Genomic DNA, 16,331 nt, shown 5'->3' with positions numbered 1-16,331 from the left:
ATATCTGGATAAGGAATAGTAGAAACCCCTGGCATCATGCTGTCTGCATTATGTGGAAAACTATGTGTTAATAACACATGTGATGTTCATTTTCTCAGTGAACTGCATGACCCTTTTTGGAAGTATTTTTTGTTGCAGAAGTTAATTTAATTTACATCAGTATTTTATGTTCTGTGGGTAATGTTTGATTGAAGTGATGGCTTAAAATTATTTATCCATCTTTCCATATGAATCAGTAATGGCAAATGACACTCACACATTTTTGGGTACACTTGTCAGATTTTAGACCAAAAACTTTAGAAGAACATTGACACATTCCAATTTGGGGTAAGTGTTAAATAGTTTAGTATTGTTCCTGATAGTTTGTAAGCTTCATGTAGTACTTTCACACATTTAACTTCAGATCATTGCTTTATTTCTATTTTACGTGTTTCATGTGATCAAATAGCCTGGAGATGTTTGTGTCAGTGGTCCTATTGCATTGTCTGGACATCAAGTAGTTGGTTAGCGGTATGGGAAAATGAGGATAGTATGAATGTAAAATGTAAAAGTTTTATCATTATCAAGTATCATTTTTACAAACAAGTTGTACTGACTCCATAAGGGCACTGCATGTCCTGTCTGAAAGACATCACTCTATTGTTAGGGGCCTATTGTGTGTGTTGCCAAGAATCTGATAAGATGCACAAGCACGTTTTGACAAATAAGTCTAATCATTCATTTAACTTACTGGCAGTCTGAATTAGCCCAGACTGTTCATTGTTCTGACGACTGGACAATAATGCAATTTATAATGGAAACTGATGAGAATAATGGTTCTTAAACTGAATATTTTTGATTGCACTATAATTAACTCTGTTGAAAAGATTGTGTAATTGCAATGGTCTCCTAGTGGATGATGTAAAAGACAGACACACTTCGAATTGAATGTTAGGCTTTTTATTGAGGGTTGTACCCAAGTTATACAGCTTTGTATTCTGATATCAGGATCAGAACTTTACAAACAGTTATCAGTCTACGAGTACAGCCAACATAAGACCTAATATCTACTCTACAACCTTAGTACATGTTCACTTAAGAGCACTAAAATTGAAAACCAAGCAACAAAGAGTAAAATAAAATACAACAGCATCAGAGGAAACATTCATCACTAAACACGAGTTTTCTACCTTGTATTATTAGACTAATTCCTGTCAAATTTTAACCAATACAAATAAGGATTGTCCTTCAAAAAGTGCAGTTCCCCAAGTGAAAATTCTACGATGACCCCAGGAAGACAGCGAAAAGTACTTCCTGCTCATTGAAGTTGGTAAGTTTATTGATGTTGATTTCTACACATCCTTTAAACAGTCAACCGAAAGCAGTGTGCATATAGGTTATGAGGGAGCAAAGAATGGTTTCAGAAATATTTGTTAGAAAATAATAAAAAAAAGAAGTTGCATTGAAAACTCCACCTTTTCTCAGTTCCACATTTTTGTGTTCAAGGAACAGTGAGAAGAGGGAAGTTTTCCAGTGTAATGCTCCATCTGCTACAACTGGCCAATTTGTTTTTTTCTCTGCTTTTTTTTTTTACAAAGAAAAACAAGAACAAATCAAGAAGTTAAATCATGGCACATGTTTCAGGATTTCTTTATCCTGTCACTACTGTGAAAGATTATACCGAGAGGAAAAACAAACAAAACAAACAAGATATTGAAGCCTCATTTCTCGCTGCATAGACTTTCTTAGTATTCTCCCAAGTGGAAGTTAAGATTCGACCTCTCATTCATCCATTTCTTTGTGCTGGTATTACTAAAGCTTTAAGGGTTTTTAATGAAAGACAGAAATACTCACAGTTTAAGTCAATTGCCGTAGCACATTGTTCAACAGTAGGAACCATTTAAAAGACATGGGTATATTTTGCTCACAGGATAGTTTCAGAAAATGACATTTTCTCATACAAAAGTAGAATGTCAGGCCAAGCCATGTTTTCCTCTACTTTTACCTGGCCATACAAAATGGGGATTGTACATTGCTCATGAATTTCCTCAAAACATCCATTTGCAAGTGGCATTTTAAGCATATACATTGTCCAGCTTTTACAAAAGAACAAATCCCTTTCCTCCCTCTCCCCCACTGAAATTTTGGCATGACAGTGAATTTTCATGTCTCAGAGGGACAAGTTTGTCCAAACAGCTGTACATACATGAAGACATTACTTTAAGATGACAAGAGACAAAGGAAAATAAGAACAACAGAAACAAAAGAAAAAAGAACAGTAAAAAAAAAAAGTGGAAATTAACTGGGTGCCAAATGGCTTTTCCCTATGCTATCAATTCACTCCATTAAACAAAAGCCACAATGTTTGGGGAGACAATACAAAAAGCCATCTCTCCCAACAGTTAGAAAGATCCTATTCAGAACCATTAGTTAAAGCCATGCACAGCGTCAACCCTCAGTACTCTTAACACCACTACCCTGGACACAGAGGAAGGTCACTCCAAAGCACAAGGCTGTGGAGCAGCACAAAGTCATCATAAAATGAATAAGAATAAATGAATTTAAAAAAAAAAAAAAAAAAAAAAAAAACACACAACACACAGCAATCTAGTGCCAAAGACCTGCATGGGCGTCCGATACAGGCTTTGCTTTTACAAACACCAGCTCAAATACACAGTTGTTTCCTTCAGAGCAAGGAAGAGAGCAGGCTAAGTCTGGGGAGGGAACACACATAATAATAATTGTTGCCATCATAATCTGCCTTACACCCTTAAAGAGATAGCCATTGTGCATTAAACAATCCAAAAGACAGACACACCGCACTCTTCTCCAATCACACCATTGAAGCCACAGAAAGCTATACTCTCCTCCAGGAAAATTAATACAGTACAACCTAATCAGATTCTTTTATGTACACCAAGTGCAAATCCAAGGCTTTTCATTTCAATTTTGTCATTATGTCAACTCTTGTTCTCCATCCTCGGAAAAAAAACATGACAAAACCTGGTTCCAAATGTTCCTCTTAATATTGTTAAACAAAATGAGAAGCAAGATCTGGAATTAAGTAAACAAATCTTCTGATTGAAGAATATTTGGTAAAGCAGTTACTTAATATGGTTCAATACTGGCACACCACCATCAAGTCAGGGTAATACTCTCAAAGGGTTTTGTACTACGCTTTTTGAGTCATTAAATACAGATAATTTAAACACAGTGAGCAAGTTCTACTATTCAAATAAAACTAGAATGGAGAAAAAAAAACATAACAGCTTAAACAAATATTAAGGTCCATGGCTTAGCCTAATGCTGACATCTCTCTCGATCACAAATCTCTTCCTCTCCTCTTTGAAGCTTTTCATATATTGTGCATCTTTGACTAAACAATTTATAATGTATATCGTCTGTAAATCTATGTACATCTTTTCTTGTATTCAACTACCAGCAATAGTTTACATTCACCTCTGATTTAGCCTTCCATGGCTTCAGTTACAGAGGCAAGCCATTTTCAATGACAAAACCAGCTCTGGAGAGGAAAAGAATACAGGTATTGTATGAGCAGCCAAAATGTTTGATTTATTAATATTGTAAGGAACTTCAGATTAACACAACCAAACTGTACACGTTACAATCATATTCTATTTGTAAACAGTTAAAAGCCACTTGACTTGTTGCATCTTCGGACACAAATTGAATCAAGGCAATGAAATGTGGACGACTTTTGCACTGTTAAAAATACCCCCCCCCCCCCCAAAAAAAAAAAACAAAAAAAAAAGTTTTGAACACCATCTCTGGCAATGACAAAGATTGGAAACAAGGTAATTGCTATTACTGAGAATATACAAAAATTCTTCTGACAAAAGAAAAAGCAATTCTGTAGACCGTGTCAAGGGCTACAGTATGCATAGTTACAGATTTCTGCTTTTTCTTTTTAAGTCTGACAGTTACATTGACAGTCACAGAGCAGGAGAACATTGAGCCACTCAATAGGAAGAGGGAAAGAAAATAGGACAATATAGTGATTCAGCAAACCATAACCACCCATTATTAAAAAGACAGCATATTTTTTGAAAGCAGTATGTAGAACATCTCCAGCTTAAAGCAGTTATTTGGCAGAGAAAAACTTACAGAGCTATAAGTACTTTCAGTGCTAGAAGTTGGATTTTCCTACAAATTTTCTACAGGGGAAAACTGGCTATATTTCCTGAGAACCATGCTGGTTATTTAGCAGACAAGAGGAATAGGTCAAATAACCAACAACATGGCCAAACACTGATCAGTATTCCCAGAGATAGAAAGCTTCGTCTTCATCCTCGATATATTTTTTTGTTCATTTTTTTGTCACTTTTTATATTTTTTTGTACTTTTTTTTTGGTATTTTTTCTTTATAATTTTTTTCTTTGTTTTTTGTCTTATTATTTTACAATGAAGGAAGAATGAGCATACTTTCCCCCTCAAAAGTCTGTAAACAAGAGGGCACGATGTGGCACCTCCAAAACAAAATTGAAAGCCTATTTGAAAGTGCTGTTCCCCCTGGCTTGCAGGTCGGGTTTGCAAGTCACAGCTGTGGCTACAGTTTTTACACACTGCAGAGCTAGATTCTTTAGTTTTAAAACACAAAATTGGTGCAATACTTAATTCTGTAATATCATCAAATAATCCTAAGTCAGCATTTATATCTTGATCTTGAACTCCACAATACCACAATAAGGTAGGCGTACATCAAGGCATAGTAGAGCGCACACTTTAAAAACATCCTTGAGTAAACAACTACACTGGAACTGCCGGCCCCCTCGATATTGCAGATTATACGGAGAAAAACCACATTCAGTGCAAAGTTTAAAAAAAAAAAGCTCATACTCCAACATTGTCAGCAAACAAATGCAAATAATAAAAATGAAAATAAAAAGAATTGGAATTCAAATAAACATGATGAATAAAACACGAGCTCAATTGAAGCTTTTTTCTGTATGAAGAGCACTACCTGGAAGTGTAAATACATCCTTTCACATTATAGTATTGGCCTGCATGATTCAAGTATTCAAACTGATATGTTTTGGGCTAAAACAAAGTGGACATATGTGCAGAGAAGAAAAAAACGTAACTTATTTCCACAGGGCGACCCCGCCATATTTTTTTTTTGTAAGTGAAGAGAGTGCCGTTTGATTTTTTCTCTTTTTTTTCCCCGTCTGTCTCGATCATAGGATAATGATTTTCTTTATCTTTAAAACTACTCCAACTCTGAGGTCACAGTTATTTATTCATTTAGGTTGTTTGTATGCTTTTTTGACTATTTTTTTTGTAGTTTTTTTTTGTTTGTTTTTATCATTTCTAAGTCAGAAGGTGAAACATACTACTACATGGCCTCCCCACTTCCTGTGAGGTGATCAACAGGTAGGAAGGAGCTGATGGGTGAGGGGCTGCTGATTCGCGCCACGTCGCCACCGCTGGGGCTTCCCCACAGGCTAGTGGAATAGTTGGGCCCCCCCCACAGTGAGGAGGCGTGGAGGTCTCCCCCGGCGGACCCTGCCAGGCCACTGCCGTTCCAGTGATTCGGATCAGTGCGGGTGGGTGGGAAGGGGTGGGCCGAGCCCTCCATGGAGCTGGGGCCCAAGCGGTTCTGGGATGAGCCCAGCGTCGTTTGCCAGCCAGGAGAGGCAGTCATGGACTGACCTTGTGCAAAGAAACGGTTGATTTCCTCTTCGCTAGCAAACTCAGCAAGAATAGTAGTGTTCCCTAAAACGCACCTGAGGAGGAAGAGGAGGAGGAGAGAAGAGGGCAGGGGTGTGTGATGAGGAGGGGGCATGACATGAGGCAAGGGTTGGGGGAGAACTGGAGAGAGGGGTTCACTTGTAGGGGCACTGAAGGTACCATATACGAGACCCAACCTTCAAGGTTAGTCTTCTAGACTGGATTACTACCTCACATATGAGCTCCACCAGAGAGCAGAAATATCTGTAAGAATTGCTGGTGAAATTTACAACAAAAATGCTTTTGTTTTCGCTCCCATTTTTCACGACTTCAAGATGTGATATTACTTCTATACACAAAAAAAGGTTTGTTTCTCTCAAATGTATTGTATACACACACACATTGTGTGTAGTGTATACAAATGTATCAATGTATTAATGTAACACATTTGTTAAAATCTGCATTAATAAGCACTTCACCAAGATAATGCATTCAACAGACACAACTCTTAAGTGAAGAGCAGTTTGACTTAAACAAAAAGCACACTCAACAGACTCTCTAGAGACACTGCAGTCTCAGACTCCTTCAGTCCCCAGCCCTTCTCCGTTTGCGCTTACAGGCGAAGCCTAGAGGGTACTTACATGTGCAGAGACTTTTGAGCTTTGGCTGCCTCCTCCTTGGAGCTGTAACAGACCACAGCATTACCGTGGGGCAGGTTCAGGTGGAATGTAATCAGTGGGCCATGCTGCATGCACAGAGTGCGCAGGGTGGATCCGTCGATCTGCACCGGAGGAGGGAGCAACGGTTACATAGAGATACAGATGATGCAACCCCTTCAGGCTGGCCTTCCACATTTTATACAACAAGAGGTAATGTGCCTTAAGCTTTGTATGGGGCATATCTGTATGTTACTTATAAAACATTTTGCCTCTCAAAATGATAAGGTGGTAGATATATCGGAATGGATATTCATTTACAACGAATTTGCCTTGCCAGTTCTAGAAGTGTAGCCTGACGAGCCAGACCCATTATTTAAATGTAGGGTCTGGGCACTCACCGTTCGCAGTGCTCAGTCCGATGGGCGGGGTAATCGGTTGTCTTTCAAATTCCCTCTGCACGCAATAGGACAGCGCCGAGTCCCATGCGTTTTCCCACCAGCGGAGCTAGTTGGCTAGTTTAAACTTTTGCCATCTTAAAACAAGCTTAACTCGTGTCACTGTTGGCCAACAGCAACATCCATCTTCTTTGTTTTCAAGTAGCAGGGAATTCAAGCCAAACTGTTGCAACTCTGCCATCAATCATTATGTTAAGCCTGCCTAACGACTCTATACACGATTTGATTGGCCTGATAGAAGTTAAATTTTTTGAGCTCACAAGCCAACGGAGAGTTGCTAGACTAGCCCTAGCAGCAAATTTAATTTGCTGCCGCTAGGGTGCGTCTAGATTTCTAGGCTACTAGAAGTGCATAAGAAAAAAAGATTTCACAAAAGACTTTGTGACTCTTGCCGCCGATTTCAGCATTTAACTGTAATATTAAGTTTTTAGCTTTTTTTTTAAATTACGAAACTAGACACTCTAACACACCTTATATGTGATTTTGGGAATTCTGATGAATGGAAATGAAATATATGACGATCGAAAACTCATGAAAATGCACAATCTGGACATTTTATCTGGACATTTTATCATAACTCGGTTGCCGCTTTGGGTCGAATCAGTGACGCATGCACGTCCGGTCAAAACCAGGCCATTTTCGTGGGTCTATCACTAGGTGGCAGTCTCGCCAGGTCTCGCTGATCACTTCCTGGAAAGTTTACAGGCAACACTTCATATTTCATGAAAGACGTGAAATCTACATTTCTAAAAAAAAAACAGCGATTTTGATGAAAACTAGCCACTGTTTAGCTTGGGATTTCTCAGGAACAGAGGCGTGTAGAAATACACGGTTTGCACCCACTTGGAGCTTAAAGTCTCACCTTTTAAACGAGCCATTGTATGTGTTCATAGCTATAACACAGAATATGCTGTGGCTGTACAAAAATCATCAACAATGGTCTAGATTGCTGGCACTCTAGGACAAAGCTTCCGAAAACAGCTTAGCATTCAATGAGTTAAGGAAAGGACTAATAAAAACCTAAAACCTGAAACCTCAAGTCTGCAAGGATCTTGGACTTAAGTTGGTGATGCCTTGCCAACAGCACTTGAGTAATACAATGCCTTTGGCAGAAACTTTATTGAGTATGAAATTAATGACCTGAGCTTCTTACCTGAGGTGTAAGATTTTTGAGAACGAGCCAATTAGTTCTCCCTGAGCTGCTATCACCCCAGCTGGAGCCTGAGGAGAGACAAGGGGGGAAATTGAATAAAATGCTAACAGTTATTAAATTAAAATATTTCAGTAAATTCATAATAAAACATGTCCTGAAAAAAAAAAAAAGGGGGGGGGGGGGGGGCTTGACATCAAAATCAGAATCAGCTTTATTGGCCAGGTTTGCGTACACAAACAAGGAATTTGACTCCGGTTAATCTTTGCTCTCAAAGTACAACACTCACTTAACATATAAGGGTAAAAAAATAAAAACATAAAAGGAGTAAAGAGAACAGTAAGAATAGAATGAAGGCAGTAGAATATGTCTATGTATGACAATAAATACAGTATGTACATTTGCAAATAAATAAGTATAGACACTATGGGTGGTATAGGGGTATTGTAGTTGCTGGTGGGGGGGGGGGGGGGGGGGGGTGCAGCTAAGGATGATCGCTTCCTTGTTGTCCCTGTCAAGGTTGCCATGGTCGTGGACCCCTCAACAGGCACAAGCAAGATGCAATACCAGTATAGACTGAGGTTTAAGATTAAAAATAAATATAGTGCAAGGCAGTTCAGTGCAATGATAATGTATTAATAACACTATTGTAACTATTGAAGTACACATGAGGTAGATGAGCAGAACAGTGTTGATTGACTTTGTTCAGTGTAAGGGTGGGGACTATTTCTGAGTGTTCAACAGAGTGACTGCTTGGGGGAAGAAGCTGTCTTTGTGTCGGCTAGTTTTGGCAAACAGTGCCCTGTATCGTCTGCCAGAGGGAAGGAGGTTGAACAGTCTGTGACCATGTTTTTAATTGTTATAACATGGACAGCACTCGGTTCATGTCAATCCAGCAAAAATCTGAATACATCTTCCTGGGTAATCCCAGGAAGGAAATCCTTTGCAAGGGTCTTAAACCAGGTTATTCCACAGAGGCTGAAACTCAAGTTGTGAGTATTCTCACAAATTACAGGAAATTACATTACGAGTGTCTCTCTCACACACACACACACGAACACTCGGCAGGACACTAACCAGGAGTGAATCTGGATTCAGAACCAGACCAGCCCGCCAGCCGGAGGGAGCTGTTCTCCCAGGACGAGGGCGGCGGCTTCTGGCCGGTGAGGCCGGGAGGAGGGCGGGACGGAGCGGACAGGCCTTTAGGGGGGAGAGGAACTTTCCACAGTTCATGAGCCAAAGAGGTGTTGGTGACCGTACCAGGGGACCATTTGGAGTCACTGTTTCTGGCTGTGAGGAGGAAGAGACAAATTAGGGAGGGTAAAAAGTCCTCATTACACAGTAGACAAACATTTCTTGTGGGTTTATTGCCGTGAACACAATTTACAACAATGCTGAGGGGGAAATATATGCTGATAAATAGTCAGCCTTGGGTGGATGAGTGAATGTATGCATACATACATGTAAAGTGAGGACGGCTGTAGGCGGTGGAACGAACCTGAAGTGCTTTGTGCTGTACTGCTGAGGGAACCACTGTGGTTGGAGGCACGAATGGATGACCAGGCACTATTTGAAGGCAGCGTGGTGTTAAGTGATGAGGATGGCCCTGAGGAACCAAAACAAAGCTAAATCAAAAACAAAAACAACCCCATGACTCATCTGTGTCCAAGATGATCACAGCAGCACCGTGGACACAACTAGGCAATGGACTGTGCACTTGCATGCAATATGTATGCGCAAGTTCGACCATATGCAACCCGAGCTCAGTGTCTTTGGGTTTCTCCATTCATTAAAAGGGCACACAAGCAGAGCCTTGATCCAGAGAGCTCAGTGAGGATTTCTAAAAGCTCTTGTCCGACCTGAATGAAGGATAACAAGAACACAAACAAACACATAGCCTACCATTGTTCCTGTCCCTGAGGTGATCAACATCCCGCACTGTATTAATGGAGAGATTATTGATCACACTGCCAGGAGTGACGAAGGGGTCAGTTTCAGGGTCAATGTTTGGATATCCTTTCCAGGGCTCACCAGGTCGGAATTCTGTCCAAGGATAATGAAACACTTGTTAGAACTTGGTGATGCAAAAAATGGCCAGTGTAACGCCAGAGATGGCCAACTGCAACTGGTCTAATTACAGCTAAGGACTTTTGACAAAATACAGGTAGACATCAGGGTTTTTTTAGGTTTGTGAAATGGGCTTCTGTCTATAAAAATGTCTCCAGCCTGATGAAAATGTATCTGGTGTGTGTCTGGGTACTCACCTGGTGGCCAGTTGACGTTGCTGGAACCATGAGGTGATTTGGCACGGCTGGGCCAGCCATCCCCCACCGACCCAGGAGGACTCAGGGGGGAGCTGCTGGCGTTCATGAAGTCATACGGACCAAAGGGAGAGTCCTCAAGCCTCAAACCAGAGGACATAGCACCTGCGCAAAGGACAAACACCATGAGCTCACTACAGGATAAAAAATAATAACAAATAATATTTACTATAATTGATGCTTTTATTTACTATTCTTTGTGTAAAGCACATTGAGCTCACTGCAGAAAGCACCTCTCATTCAAATACACAGACATCTTAAGCTACGGTGTGCAGAAATATCCAAAAGTTAGTATCGGCAAGCTCTGATATAGTGTAAATATACTCTTACAAGCTTGTCTGGCAAGGCAGCAGCCTTTTCGGGAGTTTCCTCTAGGTCTTCAACTCACCAGGTTTGCTGGGATTTTGATCAAGTGGCGAGTTGGAAATGTCCATGGCAGTCCATTTCTTCAGACGGGACTGGGGCTCTTTGTAACCAACACTGCCGATGTCTAGATTGCTTACATTCGAGGTCAAACCTATGAGACGAGAAAAGGGAAAGAAAAACAGCCAATCTGTAAATACATAGAACTTCAATAAGTTATTTAAATGAACTATAAATAAAATGGAGGGGGGGAAAAAGAAAGGGCATTAAAATAGATTAGACAAAAACAATTCCCCAAGACTATTAGCAGAAAAAAATTATGGAATGATACTCAAAACATCTTTACAAAGATGTGCTTTTGTTGAATTTGCATGGAATTGTTTAAAGCTTTAAGAAACTGGCATTACTTTAAAAAAAAAACTGCAAGGATGAAAAAGCCATCAACATAATGTCTAGACACACAGCACTTCTAGTTGGGGCACTGAAAAGGGGAAGCACACAAAATAAAGCAATGCTAACACATTTCAAGGTGCAAAGTTTTCCATAGGTTGATAGATGAGGGCTAAATCAGAACGAGGCCTAAACTCCGTTTCAATTTATCACCCATCCATTCAGTCCTTTCATTTTTGTGACAATTCACGTACAACAAAAAATATCCTTGTGATAGCCACGAAACAGATAAGTGTACGGAAAAAACAAATAAAAGCAAACAAAACAAAAACAAAAATGGGGGGGGGGTTTATTCACCTCTTGACATTGTGTTGTTCTCGGGACAGGCAAAGGTCCTCCCGGACCGGGATGGGAGGGGTGAGCCCGGCCCCATGTGACCGTTGCTCAGGGCTGGGCTAAGGAGGCTATGGGTCTGACTACTGCCAGCGGGGGTACAGCCTGCCATCTCGGAGGCAAACATCATGTTGTTAGGCTTGCCAGCGTGTTGGTGCAACAGAGACTCAGCCTGGCTTAGCGTGGGACGGGAATGGGGATGGGGAGGACACCCACCTAAAGGGAAATTAGTGAACGAGCTCATGGCGCTGGCCTGCTCTTTCTGCATGTCTGATGCGTTTTGTTGGGATATGAGGCTGTCCAGGTAGGACTTGAAGCCCGGCTGGTGCAGGGAGGGAGGCTGCGGAGAGGTCTGCTGCTTCAGCAGGGAGGGGTCAAGGTGGCGCGGCGGCTGGATCATCTGCGGCGAGGGGCCCAGGGGGCGACCCTGAGAGATAGAAAAAAAAGAGAGAGAAAGAGAGAGAGAGAGAAAAAGAGAGAGACAGAGAGAAACAGAGATGGTCAAAGTGAGAAATGTGAAATGCTTACTTGATGCAAGGGCACAATATTTTACTGGCTAGTACAGATGAGACTGGGCAGAAGAGGTGGTAAGGCCAGACTCAGCAGCCCTTACCTGTGGCTCCTGCTGACGCCCACCAACTGGCATGGCCCTGGGATTCATCTTCTGCTGTTGCTGTTGGAGAAGGAGGCGCTGGAGGGGGAGAACCAATTAAACTCATTAACTTCAGGAACAAAACAAATACATAATACAAATACTTCATTCATAAACCCCAGAGTAGTCTGCTTCATTCTGGACCCTAATTTCCAAAAGGCATCGTGGTTGCATGGTTTCTACTGCAATATCCAAACCACTGGTCTTTCTCTTTGAGGGGTAAACCGAATGGTCTGTAGACATTCAGCTTGACCTACCTGCAACTGGTTGATCTGAGAGAGTTGAGACAGCTGGTTCAGTTGGGACAACTGGTTGAGCATGGCAACCTGCTGAGGGTTGAACAGGGGGTTCAGACTTCCATTATTAGGGGGGTACTTCAAAGACGGAGGGACCTGTGCAGAGAAATATAAGACAGGAATGGGAGGCTTAGATCAGTGAGACCAAACCATCTTTGAGAAGTCCTGTGTAAAAAATGTAGAATCACAACATGCAAGTCCAGACAGCACCTAGCTGATATCCCACAGGTTTACTGAACACAGAAGACTGAGTGAGAGCTCGGAGGCGTAATGGGGGCCCACCTGAGAGGGCAGTAGATTTGGAGGCACTTGAGTACGGAGATTGGGCTGCGCAGAGTTCAGAGGCTGTGCTGAAGGCTGCTGGGAGCTCCGGCCTTGTGCTGCTGCATTGCTACCACCAAACATGGGGTTTACATTCTGTGTATGGGGACAGAGAAGCACAGGGGGTTAGACACTGAGGGGTCGAGAAGACAGAGTGGACAAACACAACTAAAAAAAAAAGGAGGAATGTCAGAATGCTGAGTGGGTTTATTACCCCACCGCAACACATTCACACTTACACGCCTAAATTAAGCCTTAAGTTGTGGCCGTGATGAGCCAACATTTGAGTAATGGAAAACATGAATGCCACAAAACTGCTCCATAGGCTTGGTATGATATGGGATGATTGGTGGACTAATTTCTAGTGGGAGACTGAAATGGGACCAAATAGTCACAAGGATGGACAGACTGGCAGATGGAAACAGATTGACACACAGGCGGACCATCCTCGGGAACAGCCAGGACTGACTCACCTGTCGACCAGGACCAGAGTTAGTCTGGTTGTTTGGCGAGGAATAATTGGGGTTCTGATTGGGATCATGTGGGGGCTCTTCTGACCCATTGGTGTCATAAGAGGCCACAGAAAGCGCGTTCTGCTGGCCAGCCAGACAGGCAGGCAGACAGACAGGCAGGCGGCCACAGAGCAAGCAGAGGGGAGAAGAGCAGGAGGAACAGCAGCAGCAGCAGCAGCAGCAGTCACCCAACAGGGGAAAAGACCCGAAGAAGCCAGAAGATAAAAAAAAATAATCGACAGAGAGGAAAGGGAGCAAGACAGAAAGGGAAGGGAGGGAGGAGGAGGAGGAAAAGAAAAGCTACGTTAGCATATGCCACAGCTACGAATGCAACAGCTTAGCTAAGAGCAGAGGACACAGAGAAAGGGCCATAGAGGCACCCAAAACAGTGCTGAGGCACTCAAAAATCACCGCAAGCAGTTGTCTTTCACCCTCAGCGAGCACCATTTCACAATGGCCATTCACCAGTCAGGAAGAAAGTGCTAGAAAAACGCAGGACCGCATTCAGTCCACTAGGGGGAGCCTGAGCATCCAGCAGGGCCAGAAGCTGACTGCAGACCACAGGAAAAAAAGGGGGGTGGCGCTTCACCATGCAGTATCACTGACCTTATCAAAGTAGCTACTGCGGTCCATGGAGTCTTTGTGGATCTGGTGGCGAGAGGCAGCATTCTTGCCGTAGTCGCCCATGTTCATAACATGCTTGTCAACGTCCATTCTCTTGTCCGTCATCATTCCTGCACAATGGGAACACAAAAGGGTCAATGGCACGGTCACTCAATTGACCCGTGGCATTAAGAGCCTTCTGATTTAGGCCATTAAACTACTGAATGGACAAAAACTCACCACCAGACATGTCCATCTTATTGCTCTTGTGAGATTCTTCAGATTCTCTCTGCAGGGAAACAGACAAAGCAAGGTCAGCTTATTTAGCAGTCTCCTTCTGAGTCCCTCGGCCATTCTACATGCAGCTCGGTCTGATATTGCATTGTTTTACACAATATATTGAATAGGGTCTTGTAAGTAACTGGAAGGGGCAACAATACTTACTGAGAAATTCATTGAATTGTTGAATTTGTTCACAAACGGACCCATCCATGGATCTTCTTGCTTACCAACACCTTTATGCATCTGGAAAAAGATGTGACGAACAAACAAATTGCACCCAAATTTGTTAAATAAAAAAAAAAAAACTATGAACTGTACGTCTGTACATTTGTGTGCATCTTGCACAAAATGTGCATTTAGTCAAAACAAAATGGTAGTGGTGAATGTGTTTCTTACCTTTGGAGGCATCTTCTTCATGTAGGACCAGTTTCCAGATTGGTTGACCTCCTGTGAGGTGTTGTTATTCCACATACCGATCTCCACCTCCTCCTCTTCCTCCCCCCAGTTTGAATGCATCCCCGTACCCTGCATGGGGATCTCTTCTCCACACCAGTTCTCTTGCATAGGTTTGGATACTGCAACAACGCAACCACAAACACATATTCAGACGAGTCAAAGAACACAATACAAGCATGGATGACAAAAGACCTCCAACACGGACCTCAACCTCTATATAGAGAATAACTATAAATGGGTCCACAGAGCTTTTTAAAGCTCTGTGGACAGCAGGGCATTTGAAGTACACTGCACAAAGGCTGCATTTCCCTTATACTGTCCGTGTGTGTGTGTGTGTGTGTGTGTGTGTGTGTGTGTATGTATACTGTCCGTGTGTGGGTCCATGTGTGTACTTACACTGTGTGTGTGTGTGTGTGTGTGCGTGTGTGTGTGTGTGTACGCGCTCACCAGTCTTGTGCGGAGGCTGCTGGCCCATGGAGGAGTTGCCCCAGCCCATGTTTCCAGAACCATCTCTGCTTGGATCCTCCCAACCGGACCCCGTGTCCATGGGTTTGCCCCAGGCTGAGGTGCCGTTGTCCACAGAGACCGGCGGTCCAGACGGCTCGCCCCACGTGGAGGACTCCATCTTCTGTGGCGCACTGTACGTCTCTCCCCAACCTGAAGAGTCAGTGGTAATGGTGAGCAGTGAACACAGCAGCAAAATTGCAGATATTTGTACATAAACTGGTATTGACAAAACATCAGATTGAAAATGACGATATATTTGGACAAAATCGACAAAAATGGACTCCTATAAACTGACCAAATATATTGATTACGTTCCATGAAGTAGCCCATGTTGATTTGTTCAGCGTAAAATAACTGAATCGTATTAAATGCAAATACTGGTAAAAAAAATACATACTGAAATCGTTGCATTTTTCCAGTTCAGTATGCACCCCTCTGTGGCCCAGTTTAGATAAGCCTTATGTATGCCGTGTTTACTCTGATGTTGTACCCTTACGCCTCCGTATATCTGACCACGGGGCATTTTGCACTTTCACCAATCGACACATGCTCAGGATTCTTCCTTATAAAAATAGCCTTGTTCATGTGTGTCCCCAATGATCAAGTTGCTACCATATGACTGCAGCATCAGCGGCCATGTAACCCTACACTCTTTTTTTGCCATCAGATTGGTTCATCTCATGCCAAACCCACACTGACCCCGGGACATTTGTTGACCAAGAACCAGTGGCAACGGAAAAAAAAACATGCTAAGACTTCTGCTAACCGCATTACATTAAGACGTCAGAAGGGATAAAAGAGCCTTTATATGCCAGTGTTCAAAGCAGGGGTGAAAAAGTTTCACTTTTCAGGCTGTTTATACTAGCACAAGAGTTTGTCAGGGATGTTCACTGGCTTTCAATTTTAAATTATAGGGGAATAATTCCAAACAAGGAAATGAGAATGAACGATAAAGTCATGGTCATGCTGCCATCAAACCCTAAGTTTATTGCTGTACAATACAGCCATCCCTGTGGGGAAAAACAGGTATAATTGTCTTTTATAAGAAAAGACAATGCTTTTATTTTAATGCACTTTTTGTATCGTGTTTGTGTTGTATTTCTCTTCTGAATGGACTCCGAGTCTGGTGGTATAACTGAAAAACTGAACTTAACCATAGACTTTCTAATGAGGAGACAACGCACTAAAAGAATCCTCCATAGAAATGCATGGGGTTGGTTCGTAACGCCAATATGGCAGTAGCAAAGTCCTTTTAAGCAAGTCCCTCCACTCGGCGGCCATATTGCAACTCTTTTTGGGCACTT

The 16,331-nt window shown here is 42.3% G+C and overlaps 1 protein-coding gene across 3 annotated transcripts in view; it reads right to left on the bottom strand.

The window, feature by feature from the left end:
• Nucleotides 1-923: 923 nt before the first annotated feature.
• Nucleotides 924-16,331, bottom strand: part of LOC143102498 (trinucleotide repeat-containing gene 6A protein-like) — a 33,122-nt gene continuing 17,714 nt past the window's right edge. For 2 of the 3 annotated variants that reach the window (XM_076266114.1, XM_076266115.1), the window contains 17 exons: nt 14,968-15,177; nt 14,461-14,639; nt 14,227-14,307; nt 14,023-14,071; nt 13,786-13,913; nt 12,629-12,763; nt 12,308-12,442; nt 12,012-12,089; nt 11,363-11,825; nt 10,641-10,769; nt 10,196-10,357; nt 9,834-9,974; nt 9,430-9,537; nt 9,009-9,221; nt 7,935-8,002; nt 6,309-6,448; nt 924-5,723 (listed from right to left, as the gene is read on the bottom strand). In XM_076266114.1, coding sequence (XP_076122229.1) covers nt 5,333-5,723; nt 6,309-6,448; nt 7,935-8,002; nt 9,009-9,221; nt 9,430-9,537; nt 9,834-9,974; nt 10,196-10,357; nt 10,641-10,769; nt 11,363-11,825; nt 12,012-12,089; nt 12,308-12,442; nt 12,629-12,763; nt 13,786-13,913; nt 14,023-14,071; nt 14,227-14,307; nt 14,461-14,639; nt 14,968-15,177 — 2,810 coding nt within the window. In that variant the 3' untranslated portion in view covers nt 924-5,332. Of the gene's footprint in view, nt 5,724-6,308; nt 6,449-6,724; nt 8,003-9,008; nt 9,222-9,429; nt 9,538-9,833; nt 9,975-10,195; nt 10,358-10,640; nt 10,770-11,362; nt 11,826-12,011; nt 12,090-12,307; nt 12,443-12,628; nt 12,764-13,785; nt 13,914-14,022; nt 14,072-14,226; nt 14,308-14,460; nt 14,640-14,967; nt 15,178-16,331 lie in introns of those variants that run through there. The other variant, XR_012982598.1, reaches the window with a different exon arrangement.

The sequence above is a fragment of the Alosa pseudoharengus genome, unplaced genomic scaffold, assembly GCF_046254945.1.
Source record: "Alosa pseudoharengus isolate Yale_2024_CS ecotype anadromous, Long Island Sound unplaced genomic scaffold, YU_APseudo_1.1 YU_APseudo_1.1_scf_4, whole genome shotgun sequence".
Classification (NCBI taxonomy): domain Eukaryota; kingdom Metazoa; phylum Chordata; class Actinopteri; order Clupeiformes; family Clupeidae; genus Alosa; species Alosa pseudoharengus.
This window is presented reverse-complemented; position numbering and strand designations above follow the sequence as displayed.